Source organism: Salvelinus namaycush, chromosome 8 (assembly GCF_016432855.1).
Source record: "Salvelinus namaycush isolate Seneca chromosome 8, SaNama_1.0, whole genome shotgun sequence".
NCBI classification, from domain to species: domain Eukaryota; kingdom Metazoa; phylum Chordata; class Actinopteri; order Salmoniformes; family Salmonidae; genus Salvelinus; species Salvelinus namaycush.
This window is the reverse complement of record NC_052314.1, coordinates 40,621,107-40,638,058: the sequence shown is the minus strand read 5'-3', so window position 1 is coordinate 40,638,058 and position 16,952 is coordinate 40,621,107. Positions and strand designations below refer to the sequence as shown.

Below are 16,952 nucleotides of genomic sequence, written 5' to 3'. Positions count from 1 at the left end.
AGTCGTTCTACACGAGGCGAGCGATATGACATGTGCTGGTAGGATGGTCTTCTGTTTGGAAGAAGATACCACTTCTTCTGCCCCGAACCTCAATAAATCAGATGAGACAGGAGACAGAGAAATTAACCTTAAGCAACAGTGCCACCCAATGGTGAAGTGTCATAATGCAGGATGAGATCTGCAACAAAAGAAATGGTTCTGCAGAGCTCATTACAAGAACACATGTAGTTCTAACACTATCCTCTCTCCCACACAGTCATGGGCACAGGGCTGACAGGTAACTTCTCACCTTTAACCTTTTACCTCTACCCCCTCACCTTCTCCTCTATCTCCTGTCCTCTGCCCTGAATGGAAACACCAAGGCCCGTATCCACAAAGCATCTCAGAGAATGAGTGCTGATCTAGAATCTGTCCATATAATCTAATTCATTAGGATCTGAAACGCAAAACTGATCCTAGATCAGCATTCCTACTCTGAGATGCTTTGTGACCTCTACAGTGACTTCAGAAAGTATTCACACCCCTTTCACTGTTTCCACATTTTGTTGTGTTACAAAGTGGGATTAAAATGGATTTAATGTCATTTGTTTATCAACGATTTACACAAAATACTCTAATGTCAAAGTGGAAGAAAAATGTTTGAATAATAATAATACATTTATGGAAAATAAAACACTAATATATCTTGATTAGATAACTATTCAACTCGGACTCAATATGTTAGAATCACCTTTGGCAGCGATTACAGCTGTGAGTCTTTCTGGGTAAGTCTCTAAGAGCTTTGCCTGGATTGTCCTATATTTGCCCATTATTCTTTAAAAGATTCTTCAAGCTCTGTCAAATTGGTTGTTGATCATTGCTAGACAGCCATTTTCAAGTCTGCCATAGATTTTCAAGCAGATATAGGTCAAAACTGTAACTAGGCCACATTTAGGAACATTCAATGTCGTTTTGTTAAGCAACTCCAGTGTATATTTGGACTTGTGTTTTAGGTTATTGTCCAGCTGAAAGGTGAATTTGTCTGCCAGAGTCTGTTGGAAAGCAGACTGAACCAAGTTTTCCTGTAGGATTTTGCCTGTGCTTAGCTCAATTCTGTTAATTTGTATCCTGAAAAACTCCCTAGTGCTTGCCAGTGACAAGCATACCAATAACATGATACAACCACAACCATGCTTGAAAATATGAAGAGTGGTACTCAGGAATGTGTTTTGTTGGATTTGCCCCAAACGTAACACTTTGTATTCAGGACAAAAAGTACATTTCTTTGCCGCATTTTTTTTGCAGCATTACTTTAGTGCTTTATTGCAAACAGGATGCATGTTTTGTCGGTACAGTATATTATGTTAGTATTGTGGAGTAACTGCAATGTTGTTGATCCATCCTCAGTTATCTTCTATCACAGCCATTCAACTCTATAACAGTTCTAAAGTCGCAATTGGCACCGGTTTCCATCCAAAGTGTAATTAATAACAGCACCATGCTCGAATGGATATTCAATGTTTATTTAAAAAAAAAAATGGACTCCTCAACCAATAGTTGCTCTTCTATGTGAACCATTCGAAAACCTCCCTGGTCTTTGTGCTTGAAATGCACTTCTCGACTGAGGGACCTGAAAGATAGATTGTATTTGTGAGGTACAGAGATGGGGTAGTCTTTTAACAATTATGTTAAACACTAGAGATGAGTCCATGCAACTTATTATGTGACTTGCTAAGCACATTGTATTTATAATAAAAGGGACGAATGCTTATTGACTCAAAGACATTTCAGCTTTTAATTTTAAATGAATTTGTAAACATTTCAAACAACATAATTATATTTGTGACGCCCCAGTCCCTAGAGAAGTATGGCCATCCCAAACCTGCATGGACCTGCCCTATAACCAGGACTGTACTCCCTCCTGCAGAACATATTTCATTTAATCTCATATTCATTTCTATGTTGTCTTCTTGGCAGAAGGTGTGTGTGTGTTGGTTTGTGTCAGTGTGTGTGTGTTTGCTTGCCTGTGTTTTGTGTTTAAGTTCTTACAGACATCTAGCGCGGCGAAGCACAACTGTGGTACCATGGCTCCGTCAAACCTTTCATAGTTAACCCAGGAACTTGTCTGACCTTAATCCTTTCCATCCTCTCTGCTCCTCCGTATCTCTCTATCTCGTTCTCTCTCTCTCTCTCTCTCTCTGTTTCCCTCCATTTCTATTCTCAGGACGGATGGCAGGCGCTGGTCTCTGGCATCACTGCCCTCCTCTGGATATGGCACCAACACACCCAGCTCCACTGTCTCGGTGTGTGTGTGTGTGTGTGTGTGTGTGTGTGTGTGTGTGTGTGTGTGTGTGTGTGTGTGTGTGTGTGTGTGTGTGTGTGTGTGTGTGTGTGTGTGTGTGTGTGTGTGTGTGTGTGTGTGTGTGTGTGTGTGTGTGTGTGTGTGCGTCAAGGTCAGGCATCGAGGCATTCAGTTACTGTTCGATTAAACGTTAGAAAGTGACTTTGAGTGTGGTATGATCGTCGGTGACAGGCACACCGGTTCTAGTTTCTCTGAAACGGATGGGCCTCCTGGGCTTTTCACGTACAACAGTGTTTAGGGTTTACTGAGAATGTTAAGGGGGGAAAAAAACACATGCAGTCCTGTCTAGGGATGCACGATATATCGGTGAACATATCGGAATCGGCCGATATTAGCTAAAAATGGCAACATCGGCCCGATGTCTAGTTTAACGCCCCAATGTGCAAAACCGATGTCAAAGCTGACGTGCATACCTATATAACGTAGGTACATGATGTAATGACGCCACGTAATATTTAGCGCTACACATGCAACACAGTATTCCTAACCTAGCCCACAATGTCTGCTGTGTAGATCGAGCAGTCAACAAGTCGAGCAGTCATTTGAAAGAGTAAGAACATTTCAGCAAGACAACTCAAAGGCGAAATCCAAGATAATTGGAATTCATTGCCCTTGACAATCAACCGTTCTCTGTCGTGGGTGGTGTTGGCTTTCGCCAACTGGTCGAACACCGGTACACATTATCAAGTGCGCTATTTTTCAGATGTTTCCCCACCGGAGTTACACAGGCATAGCGTCACTGCTATTAGCTTCACGACTGACATTTGGACCAGCGATATCAGCCCCATGAGCATGCTGAGTCTGACAGCACAGTGGGTCGTCGAGGATTTCGTACTGAGGAAAGTCGTTTTGCATGCTCATGAATGTGCTGCTTGTCATACCGCTGCTGCCATTTCAATGGCATTTGAGAACATGTTTGAAACATGGAAACATGAACACACTAGCCAGCTCCATTCGAACAACTGACTCGAGAAATAAGGTCATCAACTGCGCCTGCAGCAGACGTGATACCCTCTGTCATGGCATTGAAACGCCTGCTCAGCAAAACTGCCGACACGGGCTGTGAACAAGCGATTCGGTGGCATTCTCTCTTTACTGTGTCGCCACCATGCTCGATGCTATGTACAAGGACCGCTACTTCGATGCAGACAAGAAACAGGGTTTATGTGAAATGTTACATACACAGCTGGACAAGATGGAATCGGACACAGTGACAGTACGCACCGAGGAAGAGAGGGCACGGACAGACAGAGCTGAAACTTCACTGCTTGACATGTATGATGAAATCCTGGTCGAGAATGAAACAAATGAACAACGGAACAGCACAGCAAGTAAGTGAAAGAAAGAGATTTTGATAATCTTTTACTGGTAATGGGGACATACGTAAATGCCAACAAAATAACTTTTTGGTCAGTGTGGTGTGTTATTTGACTAGGCAAGTAAAATTCTTATTTACAATGACAGCCTACCCCGGCCAAACCCAGACGACGCTGGGCCAATTGTGCGCTGCCCTACAGGACTCCCAATCACGGCCGGATGTAATACAGCCTGGATTCGAACCAAGGACTCTAGTGACGCCTCTTGCACTGAGATGTAGTGCCTTAGAGCACTGCGTCCATGTGTGTGTGTGTGTTAACTAAAATAAAATAAAATGTAATATTGGTTATCGGTATCGTTTTTTTTGGCAAGGAAAATATCGGATATAAAATATCAGTATCGGCCAAAAATGTAGTGTTGGTGCATCACTAGTCATGTCCCTTGATACCAATTGAGCAACATGTCCATGCCCTGAATAATTCAGGCTGTTCTGGAGGCAAAGGGGTTCCGACCCAGGACTAGATGGGTGTACCTAATAAACTGGCCACTAATGTATAGCCACTGTATACATAAATTGAGTCAAATTGTTTCTTGTTTCAGTCATGTCTTTGGTCACGTTCGCATGGGAAAAAACAACACCCTAATGATTGGTTGACAACAGAGCCTCCCACGATACAGGTGATGGCTGCAGGATGAAGTTGGTGAAGAGCAACTGCAGAAACTTGCAGTTAAAACTTCATGACGTTTGATCGTGATTTTTGTCAAGTTCATGCAGTTGGCATTTAGGCACAAGTCAGACAATTCTAAAATTCAATTCTTATCTCCATCATGCATGCAACACAATTTGAAAGTCAGCGACCAATGATGTTCACCGACTTGACAGAAGTGATCCGCTTTAGCGTGGCCGCTGAGATGAGCACGATGCAAGACTTTGCTCTCACACAGTCACACAGAGTATATGTGCATGTGTACGGGTGCGCTTCACGCTGCTACAACTGGTAGCTACAGGACCTAACCAGCGTAGAAGTTTAACCTCTCGCTTCAACGCTCCTGGTTGTTGCGGAAATTGACCCATTACTACTGTTTACTTTGTGCATCTACACCATCTTGCTGACTCTACCTAACCTATGACCTGACCAATCACCTTACGCATTACTGCCCACCGTGACAAGAAATGACATCAACAAAAACTATACAACACATAATTGGCTCCTAGCCTACAAGCATAGGCTACTTTTTGTCCCTAACATTTAAACTGAAACTAAATAATATATAAATGAAATACAAATGTTATGATAAAACTTAAACTAAACTTAATTTCAAATGAAAATCCTAAAACTACAGTGCATTCGGAAAGGATTCAGACCCCTTGACTTATTCCACATTTTGTTATGTTACAGCGTTAAAAAATAACGTGGGTTTTTCACTCATAAATCTACACAATATATCCCATAATGACCCAGCAAAAACAGTTTTTTAGATTTTTTTGCAAATGTATAATACTACTTTTACATAAGTATTCAGTCCCTTTACACAGTACTTTGTTGAAGCACCTTTGGCAGCGATTACAGCCCCGAGTCTTCTTGGGTATGACGCTACAAGCTTGGCACATCTGTATTTGGGGAGTTTCTTCTCTGCAGATCTTCTCAAGCTCTGTCAGGTTGGATGTGGAGTGTCGCTGCACAGCTATTTTCAGGTTTCTCCAGAGATGTTAGATCGGGTTCAAGTCCGGGCTCTGGCTGGGCCACTCAAAGAAATTCAGAGACTTAGGCCACTCCAGCGTTGTCTTGGCTGTGTGTTTAGGGTCGTTGTCCTGTTGGATGGTGAACCTTCGCCCCAGTCTGAGGCCCTAAGTGCTCTGGAGCAGGTTTTCATCAAGGATGTCTTTGTACTTTGCTCCGTTCAACTTTCCCTCGATTCTGACTAGTCTCCCAGTCCCTGCCGCTGAAAAACATCCCCACAGCATGATGCTGCCACCACCATGCTTCACCGTAGGGATGGTGCCAGGTTTCCTCCAGACGTGGCGATTGGCATTCAGGCCAAAGAGTTCAATCTTGGTTTCATCAGACAAGAGAATCTTGTTTCTCATGGTCTGAGAGTCCTTTAGGTGCCTTTTGGGAAACTACAAGCGGGCTGTGTGCCTTTTACTGAGGTGTGGCTTCCGTCTGTCCACTCTACCATAAAGGCCTGATTGGTGGAGTTGTGCAGAGATGGTTGTCCTTCTGGAAGGTTCTCCCATCTCCACAGAGGAACTCTGGGGCTCTGTCAGAGTGACCGTTGTGTTCTTGGTCACCTCACTGACCAAGGCCCTTCTCCCTTGATTGCTCAATTTGGCCGGGGGCGAGCCAGCTCTAGGACGAGTCTTGGTGGTTGCAAACTTCTTCCATTTAAGAATGATGGAGGCCACTGTGTTTTTGGGGACCTGCAATGCTGCAGAAATGTTTTGATACCCTTCCCCAGATCTGTGCTTTTACACAATCCTGTCCTGGAGCTCTACGGACAATTCCTTCGACCTCATGGCTTGTTTTTTTTCTCTGACATGCACTGTCAACTGTGGGACCTTTATATAAATAGGTGAGTGCCTTTCCAAATCATGTCCAATTAATTGAATTTACCACAGGTGGACTACAATTGTAGAAACATCTCAAGGATGATCAATGGAAACAGGATGCACCTGAGCTCAATTTTGAGTCTCATAGCAAAGGTTCTAAATACAAAATAAGATATTTCTGTTTTTTATTTAAAATATTTTTTTATAAAACCCGGTTTCACTTTGTCATTATGATGTATTTTGTGTAGATTAATGAAGATATTTATTCATTCCATTTTAGAATAAGGTTGTTACGTAACAAAATGTGGAAAAAGTGAAGGGGTCTGAATACTTTCTGAATGCACTGTATAATTACCTTGGTGTGTGTGTGCATGCGTACAGTATGTTTTTTGTACTTTTGTACTATGTGGGATAGTGGATTGACATAGGCTAATGCTTTTGCTGTTCGTTAGGCCTACTCATCTTGTTGGCTGATGAAAAGTAAATCTGGACGGACAGTTCTTCCAATATTTTCAATATGCAGTTGTGTCCCCAATGTGTCTGTCTTCACTTGTTGCCTGTGAGAAAGACCCGATCACGTGATGGAGAGCCATGTGAGTGAGAGGTGCTTAGGAGCTCGGAGAAGGGCACAACGCAGCACTCTGGGCCAAGGGCACAATGGCCACTGGCCGCAAAAGGCATGGATTCTTTTAGGGTGCATTACGGCCACATACGGGATGCCGTCGTGAAATTCGAGGCATTATCAAGTGCTTGTCAAATTGTGAATGAGAGACTGATGTGTTGAGCCTGCGCAAAAAACAAAGCAGAGCTCATGCCTTTAAAGCAACTTTTTTCAAATCATCATTAGTCTAACCATGCACTCTTACAATGTTAAATGTTTTTATCCTGCTCAAAGGAGCAGCATTACCCCCTAATATACTGTCAGATTTAGACAGTTATCCCAATTTGAAACTCTCCAGAGTTTGTTCATTCAGTTTCTTTATCTCTTCTTCAAAAGCAACAGCCCAGTAGAGAGTAGAGCACACTACCATAGCCACTAACCAGGAGTTCAGTTACTCGCTACTAGCAATGGGCTCTTTTGCCCTTGTACTCCCTCCCTCTAGCAGTTAGCCGCAACTAGCGCCCGGCTCTTCTACCCTTGTAATCCCTCCCTCTCTGCTTCTCACAGTCATCCTGTTCATCCCAGGAGAAGCTGCACCAGCTGCCCTTCCAGCCCACGGCGGACGAGCTGCACTTCCTCACCAAGCACTTCAGCTCCGAGAGCATCACCGACGAGGAGGGACGACACTCGTCCATGCGCCCCCGCTCACGTAGCCTCAGGTAGGATATCCGCCAGAGACTCATACACCCACACTTCAGTACAATGCCCAGTGCCCACTCAAACCCCCCTTTGCCATCCTCCTGCAGTATCTCACCTAAATGACTGTCTGTTGTTTGTCAGGAGGCCTATCTGTAGGCTGTAACTTTTGTAGACACAAAGGTATTCTACCTGTATTTGGTAGACAAAAAGGTCAGGCCCTTCTCATTGACACATCGCTGGCAGGTGTGAGTGACTGTGACCTCTTCAGTGTGGCAGGCTGGCAGCAGCAGACTTCTATCACCTGTCTACTGCCCTTATCACTGACACCCAGTCTACCTCAGCCTCAGACTCCTCGCTCGTTAGCCATCACACCCTGTCCCTCTTTCTGTCTGTCTGTCTATCTGTCTGTCTCTCTCTCACTTTATCTCTGTCACTCTTGCTTTTCTCCACTTCTCTGTCTCTCTCCACCTCACTCTCGCTCACTCTCCATCTGTCTCCCTCTTTGTGTCCTTTACTGGTCTCACTTTTTCTGTGTCTATCAGTTTTTGGTGCCAGAATGTACACTACATGCCCAAAAGTATGTGGACACCTCCTTGTCGAACGTCTCATTCCAGGGTCATGGACATTAATATGGAGTTGGTTCCCCTTTTGTTGCTATAACAGCCTCCACTCTTCTGGGAAGGCTTTCCACTAGATTTTGGAACATTGCTCCATTCAGTCACAAGAGCATTAGTGAGGTCGGGCAGTGATGTTTGGCGATTAGGCCTGGCTCGCAGTCTGCGTTCCAATTCATCCAAAAGGGGTTTGATGGGGTAGAGGTCAGGGCTCTGTGCAGGCCAGTCAAGTTCTTCCACACTGAACTCGACAAACCATTTCTGTATGGCCCTCGCTTTGTGCACGGGGGTATTGTCATGCTGAAATAGGAAAGGGCCTTCCCCAAACTATTGCCACAAAGTTGGAAGCACAGAATCTTCTAGAATGTCATTGTATGCTGTAGTGTTAAGATTTCCCTTCACTGGAACTAAGGGGCCTAGCCCAAACCATGGAAAACAGCCCCACTTTACAGTTGGAACTATGCATTCGGGCAGGTAGCGTTCTCCTGGCATCCGTCAAACCCAGGTTTGTCCGTTGAACTGGCCAGATGGTGAAGCGTGATTCATCACTCCAGAGAACGCGTTTCCAATGGCGGCAAGCTTTACTCCACTCCAGCCGATGCTTGGCATTGCACATGGTGATCTTAGACTTGTGTGCTGCTGCTCAGCCATGGATACCCATTTCATGAAGCTCCCGATGAACAGTTCTTGTACTGATGTTGCTTCCAGAGGCAGTTTGGAACACGATAGTGAGTGTTATAACCGAGGACAGACGATTTTTACACACTACACGCTTCAGCACTCAGCGATCCCGTTCTGTGAGCTTGTGTGGCCTACCACTTCGCGGCTGAACCGTTGTTGCTCCTAGACGTTTCCACTTCATAATAACAGCGCTTACAGTTGACTGGAGCAGCACTAGCAGAGCAGAATTTTGACAAACTGATTGTTGGAAAGGTGGCATCCTATAACGGTGCCACATTGAAAGTTACTGTGCTCTTCAGTAAGGCCATTCTACTGCCAATGTTTGCCTATGGAGATTGCATGGCTGTGTGCTCGATTTTAGACACCTGTCAGCAACGGTGTGGCTGAAATAGCCGAATCAACTAATTTGAAGGGGTGTCCACATACTTATGTGTATATCTAGTGTCTCTATCTCATTCAGTCAATTTGTCACTGACACTGTATTCTCTGAGTTCTGAGGTGCCAGAACTGGTGCCATCTCAGCTGATCAGCAGTTCAGCTGTGCCTCCCTGTCCTGCCCTGTTCTGTTATGACCTGCAACTGCCAGTCTTAATCCCCCCCCTTCTTCCTTCTCCTCCTTCTCCTCCTCCTCCTCCCCTGGCTCCTGTCTCTGCATTCAGTTACCCCTCCTTTCAAAAGCTAAACATCAAACAGACTAGCTACTGAAAGGCCCAAACTTTCTGCCTTCGCAGCAGACATATCTCATCTCTACACCCCCTCTCCTCTCCTCTCTTCTTGTCTCGTTCCCTTCATCTGTGTGGATTTAGAACACACTGCTTTCATCTCACTCTATCCTCATGAATGGAGAACAGAACATGGCTCTGTTGGTATGATATGAGAGAGACACTTCGCCTTTAGAGAGAGAGAGAGATGAGGTTTAGTGTTAAGATGACTCGATGAGACAGAGGCCTAGCCTTTCCCCTCCTACTAGGCCGTATCTCTATCTGAATGTACTCTCAAGGGGCCTGCCTGGCACTCAGGCTATAGGAATGAGATGTATAAATCTCAGATGAGGTATGAGAGAAAGCCATTACTAGCCGTTTACAAATGACTATCCCTGCTGTATGACTTTACTGTATGCCTCAGCAAGGATTAATCATCTGATGAAGGAGAGAGATGGGCAGAGATGGAGAGAGAGAGATTGGTAGGGGGAGAGGAGAGTGAGGCTTTAGGAAGTGAAAGAGATAGTGAGAGAAGGATGGAGGGGCTTCAAAGAGGGTGATTGCTATCGAAATAAACAGAGAGAACGGGCGGGAAAGAGTGCTACAAGGCAGATGAGGTGAGGGAGAGAGTGTGAAAGAACGAGCGAGAGAAAGCTAGGGATGCAACAATTCACCGATACACATCGGCCCCTGATTCAAATGTTTAAGATACAAGTGCATCGGGCTGCGGACCCCAAACCGATCCAAATTAAGTATGCATCGATCCAGTGACGATTTTAGCATGTACATCTTGGTGGGGAAAATTCACCCATTTTTTTAACGCATGCTGTTGTGGGTGAAATTACAAGATTATGTTATAATACTGTTATTGCATCAAATTATTGTTTTATGCAACAGAATAGGGGGTTCTTAAAACTATATTGTGTCTGTGTGAACTGAGAGTGAGCCTCTGGGGCTTAATGCTGACAGTATATTTACGATGCCTTAGGCCACATTCATTCATGTGAGAGAGATGGCTACAGTTTGACTGGAAGGTACCAGGGAGAGATGGCTCGGGTATGGGTTTCTAAACAATGAGAACAGTCTATACAGAAGATACTGTCTGTTGTGAATCATACAAATCCTGACCTTGACCCATTCCATACATCTGTTGTTTGTCATGAATATTCAGAAGGATGTACTTTGCTATAAAATGCTGTGGCTCAAATCCGCTCGTTGGGCTCTCAATGAATCATCTAGGGTTGGTTCGTCGACCAGCTTCATTATTGCAATAATTAATCTATGTTATTAAAACGTTTTGAATAAAGTAATATCCTGATTGGTGATTGACCTTGTCTCTTCTCATTATTGATTTGAATTTCCACGACAATGCCAGCAAAGCCACTACACAACACTAAATAATACATTAATTGCACTATAACGGTGACAAACGGTGCCCAGAAACTGTAAAAAGCTGTCCCAAAAGCATAACTTTATTTTCAGCACCATGGAGTGAATCCTTACCACCGCTACACCTGGCTATCAGTGGAGCCTTGTCTGGCAGCAAAACAGTTCATTCAGCCTCATTTACTGCCTTTTTAAAAAAACATAGCTGATATGGCTGACTTTCTTAAACAAATGTGGTTTCTACTGACAATTGAGATGTACAAACTATGGCATAAGGGAACGATGAGTGGATAAGAGGTCATCCGTAATTTCGATTAAGACATTAATGAGCAAGCTAAGATGGACGTAATCAATATAACTATTTGTACAGAGATAGAATTCAGAACATGGGCCGTTCTTACAGTATTGTCCCTGTACACCAAGTCAGAATCATAGGATAAATAAAGGGGACATATAAGCAGACAATGAAAGCTCTTACAATATTCGATGATGACATTTCCTAAAACAGGCAAAAGGCTACATGTGCACCACCAAATTGGAACAGTAGGCTAAGTTATAAGGGGGAAAGGGGCCAAATTATTAGGGTGAGGCACATGGGCTACTAGCAGCTTACTACACAACATAAACGTAGTATTACTTTCTTAGCTACAGTATACATATCTCCCTGGCATATTACATAAATTATGCAGCGGCACACAATTTGTGGGCATATTTTGTCAACCCTACACTCTGTGTTTTCTGCTGGCTGCCCCACCACCACAGAAAGCACTGAGCTAGGCTTAAACACCTGCATTTTGGAACTGCCTTACTCAAGAAGGCAAAAAAAAAGACCATGTTTGGATGTGGCTCCATTAACTCAATTATTTTTGGGGGACATTGTTTGCAAACTGATATGTGACATGTATTAATGGCAAAATAACATGCAGGTGGGGCTCAAAACCCTGAATGACGTGTCGCCACTGCAACGGTCAGAAAATCTATTCAATCTATTCAAACGTTACAACTCGCCGGTTCACACATTATTTTTGCTTATATTACATTCTTTCTACCTTCCCGAAAATAGCTCTAAGCTTTTGTGGCAACTGATGTGTCCTGTCCTTCAGTATCAAACTGCATGTAACAGTGCTACAACCCCAGGCAATATCAGTAGCCTAGTTAAACTGCATTCTGTGCCCAGCTTCGCACCCTGACCAACGCGAGGTAGGCGGCCTGTTCTTGATCTTGCTGAACCTTCAGCATTCAAATGCTAAAATGGCCTGCGTGATATTTGGCTTTATTAGTTGACAAAATACTGTATGTATACGGAATAAAAATATAAACGCAACATGCGACAATTTCAAAGATTTGACTGTTACAGTTCATATATCATTCAATTCATTCAATTGAAATACATTGATGGATTTCACATGACTGGGAATACAAATATGCATCTGTTGGTAGGGGTGTCGATCAGAAAATCAGTATCTGGTGTGACCACCATTTGCCTCAGGTTGTTGATTGTGGCCTGTGGTATGTTGTGCCACTCCTCTTCAATAGTTGTGGGAAGTTGTTGGATATCGGCGGGAACTGGAACATGCTGTCGATCCAGAGCATCCCAAACATGCTCAACAGGTGACATGTCTGGTTAGTATGCAGGCCATGGAAGAACTGGTACATTTTTAGCTTCCAGGAATTGTGTACAGATCCTTGCGACATTGGGGCATGCATTATCATGCTGAAATATGAAGTGATGGCGGATAGAACACACCTCCAGGATGTGTAAGGGCTATTTGACCAAGAAGGAGAGTGAGCCCCACCCTCTTCAACATATACTGTATATCAATGAGTTGGCGAGAGCACTAGAACAGTCTGCAGCACCCGGCCTCACCCTACTAGAATCTGAAGTAAAATGTATACTGTTTGCCGATGATCTGGTGCTTCTGTCACCAACCAAGGAAGGCCTACAGCAGCACCTAGATCTTCTGCACAGATTCTGCCAGACCTGGGCCCTGACAGTAAATCTCAGTAAGACCAAAATAATGGTGTTCCAAAAAAGGTCCAGTCGCCAGGACCACAAATACAAATTCCATCTAGACACCGTTGCCCTAGAGCAAGCAAAAAAACATACAAACCTCAGCCTAAACATCAGCGCCACAGGTCATTTCCACAAAGCTGTGAACGATCTGAGAGACAAGGCAAGAAGGGCATTTTATGCCATCAAAAGGAACATAAAATTCGACATACCAATTAGGATCTGGCTAAATATACTTTAATAATTTATGGAACCCATTGCCCTTTATGGTTGTGAGGTCTGGGGTCCGCTCACCAACCAAGAATTCACAAAATGGGATAAACACCAAATTGAGACTCTGCCTGCAGAATTCTACAAAAAATATCCCCCGTGTACAACGTAAAACACCAAATAATGCATGCAGAGCAGAATTAGGCCGATACCCGCTAATTATCAAAATTCAGAAAAGAGACGCTAAATTCTACAACCACCTAAAAGGAACTGATTCCCAAACCTTCCATAACAAAGCCATCACCTACAGAGAGATGAACCTGGAGAAGAGTCACCTAAGCAAGCTGGTCCTGGGGCTCTGTTCACAAACACAAACAGACCCCACAGAGCCCCAGGACAGCAACACAATTAGACCCAACCAAATCATGAGAAAACAAAAAGATAATTACTTGACACATTGGAAAGAATTAACAAAAAAAAACGAGCAAACTAGAATGCTATTTGGCCCTAAACAGAGAGTACACAGTGGCAGAATACCTGACCACTGTGACTGACCCAAACTTAAGAAAAGCTTTGACTATGTACAGACTCAGTGAGCATAGCCTTGCTATTGAGAAAGGCGGCCGTAGGCAGACCTGGCTCTCAAGAGAAGAAAGACTATGTGCACACTGCCCACAAAATGAGGTGGTAACTGAGCCGCACTTCCTAACCTCCTGCCAAATGTATGACCATATTAGAGACACATATTTTCCTTAGATTACACAGGTCCACAAAGAATTTGAAAATAAACAAACAGATTTTGATAAACTCCCATATCTACTGGGTGAAATACCACAGTGTGCCATCACAGGAGCAAGATTTGTGACCTGTTGCCACAAGAAAAGGGCAACCAGTGAAGAACAAACACCATTGTAAATGCAACCCATATGAATGTTTATTTATTTTCCCTTTTGTACTTTATCCATTTGCACATCATTGCAACACTGTATATATACATAATATGACATTTGAAATGTCTTTATTATTTTGGAACTTCTGTGAGTGTAATGTTTACTGTTCATTTTTATTGTTTATTTCACTTTTGTTTATTATCTACTTAACTTGCTTTGGCAATGTTTACACATGTTTCCCATGCCAATAAAGCGCCTTGAATTGAATTGGGTGATGGAGTGCTGCATCAGATGACCTGGCCTCCACAATCACCTGACTTCAACCCAATTGAGATGGTTTGGGATGATTTGGACCTCAGGGTGAAGGAAAAGCAAGACTGTTGAAAAAGCATTTCAGGTGTCTACCTCATAAAGCTGGTTGAGAGAATGCCAAGAATGTGCAAAACTGTCATCAAGGCAAAGGGTGGCTACTTTGAAGAATCTCAAATATAAAATATATTTTGGTTACTACATGATTCCATGTGTTATTTCATAGTTTTGATGTCTTCAATGTAGAAAATAGTACAAATAAAGAAAAAGACTTAAATAAGTGTCCTAACTTTTGACTGGTACTGTATCTTCATTGGCTATGTCATAGCTAATTTGTAAATGATAAATATTGATACATTACTAACTGAAACACTTAATGTGCAAAAATGACAAGTTAGTTAGTGGTTCATGGTGATATCAGAACCAAAGTGCGGGGGGGGGGGGGGGGGGGGGGGACAAAAAATATAGGCTACCCTCCATAATGTGATAGACAGCTCAGGTACCCACATAGCACATACACCATAGACATACATAATGTACACACACACACACACACACACACACACACACACACACACACACAGTCAGCTCAGACAGATCCAGCTCAGCAGCAAATTTTTTATTTCGAATGGAAAACGAATGTGTTTATGCATCAAATGTTACTGCATCGAATCGAACCAAATCGAATAATTTCAAACTATAACGTATCGTTCCTGTATTTTATCAGAGCCCATGAATCTAGATCCGTATCGAATCGTCTTGAAAGGGAAAGATGCACATCCCTAGGGAAAGCACGGGAGGGAGTGAGAGAGGGAGGACAAAGCTGTCTCAGACCAGCTAATTAAAATTAAAGAAAGAAGCAATCATATGCTCATTTCATGGCCTTATCATCAGCCATGCTGAGAGTGGTGACGGCAATGCTTATTCTCCTGTCCTTCCTATCTCTCTACCTCTCCCTCTGTTTCTCTCTCTCTCACTCTATCCATCTCTGTATCTTACCCTCTCTCTCTCTCTCTGTCTTTCTCTCTTTCCCTCTCTCTTTCTCTTCTCTCTCTCATTCTTCTGGAGTTGTAGAAATAATCTCAACATGTTCATCCATCATAGGCTTGTCATATCCAGCGGTGGGTCCTGTTTTAATGAGCAGCACAGAGCCTCACAGACAGAAACAGAGACAGTCACACACACACAGTCACAGACGGTGTATTTAATTAAACACTTCTACCCTTCCCTCAGCAGCTCAGCCCTTCATTTTGGGTGTCCCCTTGTTGAATTTATTACCCATGTCATTAATGTCTCATCGAATGGGGCTCTGAGGTGAATGGGTCTCTGAGGTGCTCACACACACAAACACATACATACGGTGGCTTGTGAGAGTATTCACCCCCCTTGGCATTTTTCCTATTTTGTTGCCTTACAACCTGGAATAAAAAATGTTTGGGGGTTTGTATCATTTGATTTATACAACATGCCTACCACTTTGAAGATGCAAAATATTTTTTATTGTGAAACAAACAAGAAATAAGACAAAAAAACAGAACTTGAGCATGCATAACTATTCACCCCCCACAAAGTCAATACTTTGTAGAGCCACCTTCTGCAGCAATTACAGCGGCAACTCTTTTGGGGTATGTCTCTATAAGCTTGGCACATCTAACCACTGGGATTTTTGCCCATTCTTCAAGGCAAAACTGCTCCAGCTCCTTCAAGCTGGATGGTTTCCGCTGGTGTACAGCAATCTTTAAGTCATACCACAGGTTCTCAATTGGATTGAGGTCTGGGCTTTGACTAGGCCAGTCCAAGACATTTAAATGTTTCCCCTTAAACCACTCGAGTGTTGCTTTAGCAGTATGCTTAGGGTCATGGAAGGTGAACCTCCATCCCAGTCTCAAATCTCTGGAAGACTGAAACAGTTTTCCCTCAAGAATTTCCCTGTATTTAGCGCCATCCATCATTCCTTCAATTCTGACCAGTTTCCCAGTCCCTGCCGATGGAAAAACATCCCCACAGCATGATGCTGCCACGACCATGCTTCACTGGGGATGGTGTTCTCGGGATGATGAGAGGAGTTGGGTTTGCGCCAGACATAGCGTTTTCCTTGATGGCCAAAAAGCAAAATTTTAGTCTCATCTGACCAAAGTACCTTCTTCCATATGTTTGGGGACTCTCCCACATGCCTTTTGGTGAACACCAAACATGTTTGCTTATTTTTTACTTTAAGCAATGGCTTTTTTTTCTGGCCACTCTTCCGTAAAGCCCAGCTCTGTGGAGTGTAAGGCTTAAAGAGGTCCTATGGACGGGTACTCCAATCTCCACTGTGGAGCTTTGCAGCTCCTTCAGGGTTATCTTTGGTCTCTTTGTTGCCGCTCTGATTAATGCCCTCCTTCCCTGGTCCGATCTGTACTTCTCCACAACTTTGTCCCTGACCTGTTTGGAGAGCTCCTTGGTCTTCATGGTGCCACTTGCTTGGTGGTGCCCCTTGCTTAGTGGTGTTGCAGACTCTGGGGCCTTTCAGAACAGGTGTATATATACTGAGATGATGTGACAGATCATGTGACACTTAGATTGCACACAGGTGGACTTTAATTCACAAATTATGTGACTTCTGATGGTAATTGGCTGCACCAGATCTTATTTAGGGGCT

At 43.5% G+C, this 16,952-nt stretch overlaps 1 protein-coding gene across 1 annotated transcript in view; it reads left to right on the top strand.

Annotated features, from left to right (window-relative positions):
- Positions 1–16,952, top strand: part of LOC120052125 (microtubule-associated serine/threonine-protein kinase 2-like) — a 233,160-nt gene that overhangs the window by 181,665 nt on the left and 34,543 nt on the right. The window contains exons 7-9 of the mRNA XM_038998970.1: positions 257–277; positions 2,204–2,282; positions 7,378–7,529. Of these exons, the coding sequence (XP_038854898.1) occupies positions 257–277; positions 2,204–2,282; positions 7,378–7,529 (252 nt within the window). The remainder of the gene's footprint in view (positions 1–256; positions 278–2,203; positions 2,283–7,377; positions 7,530–16,952) is intronic.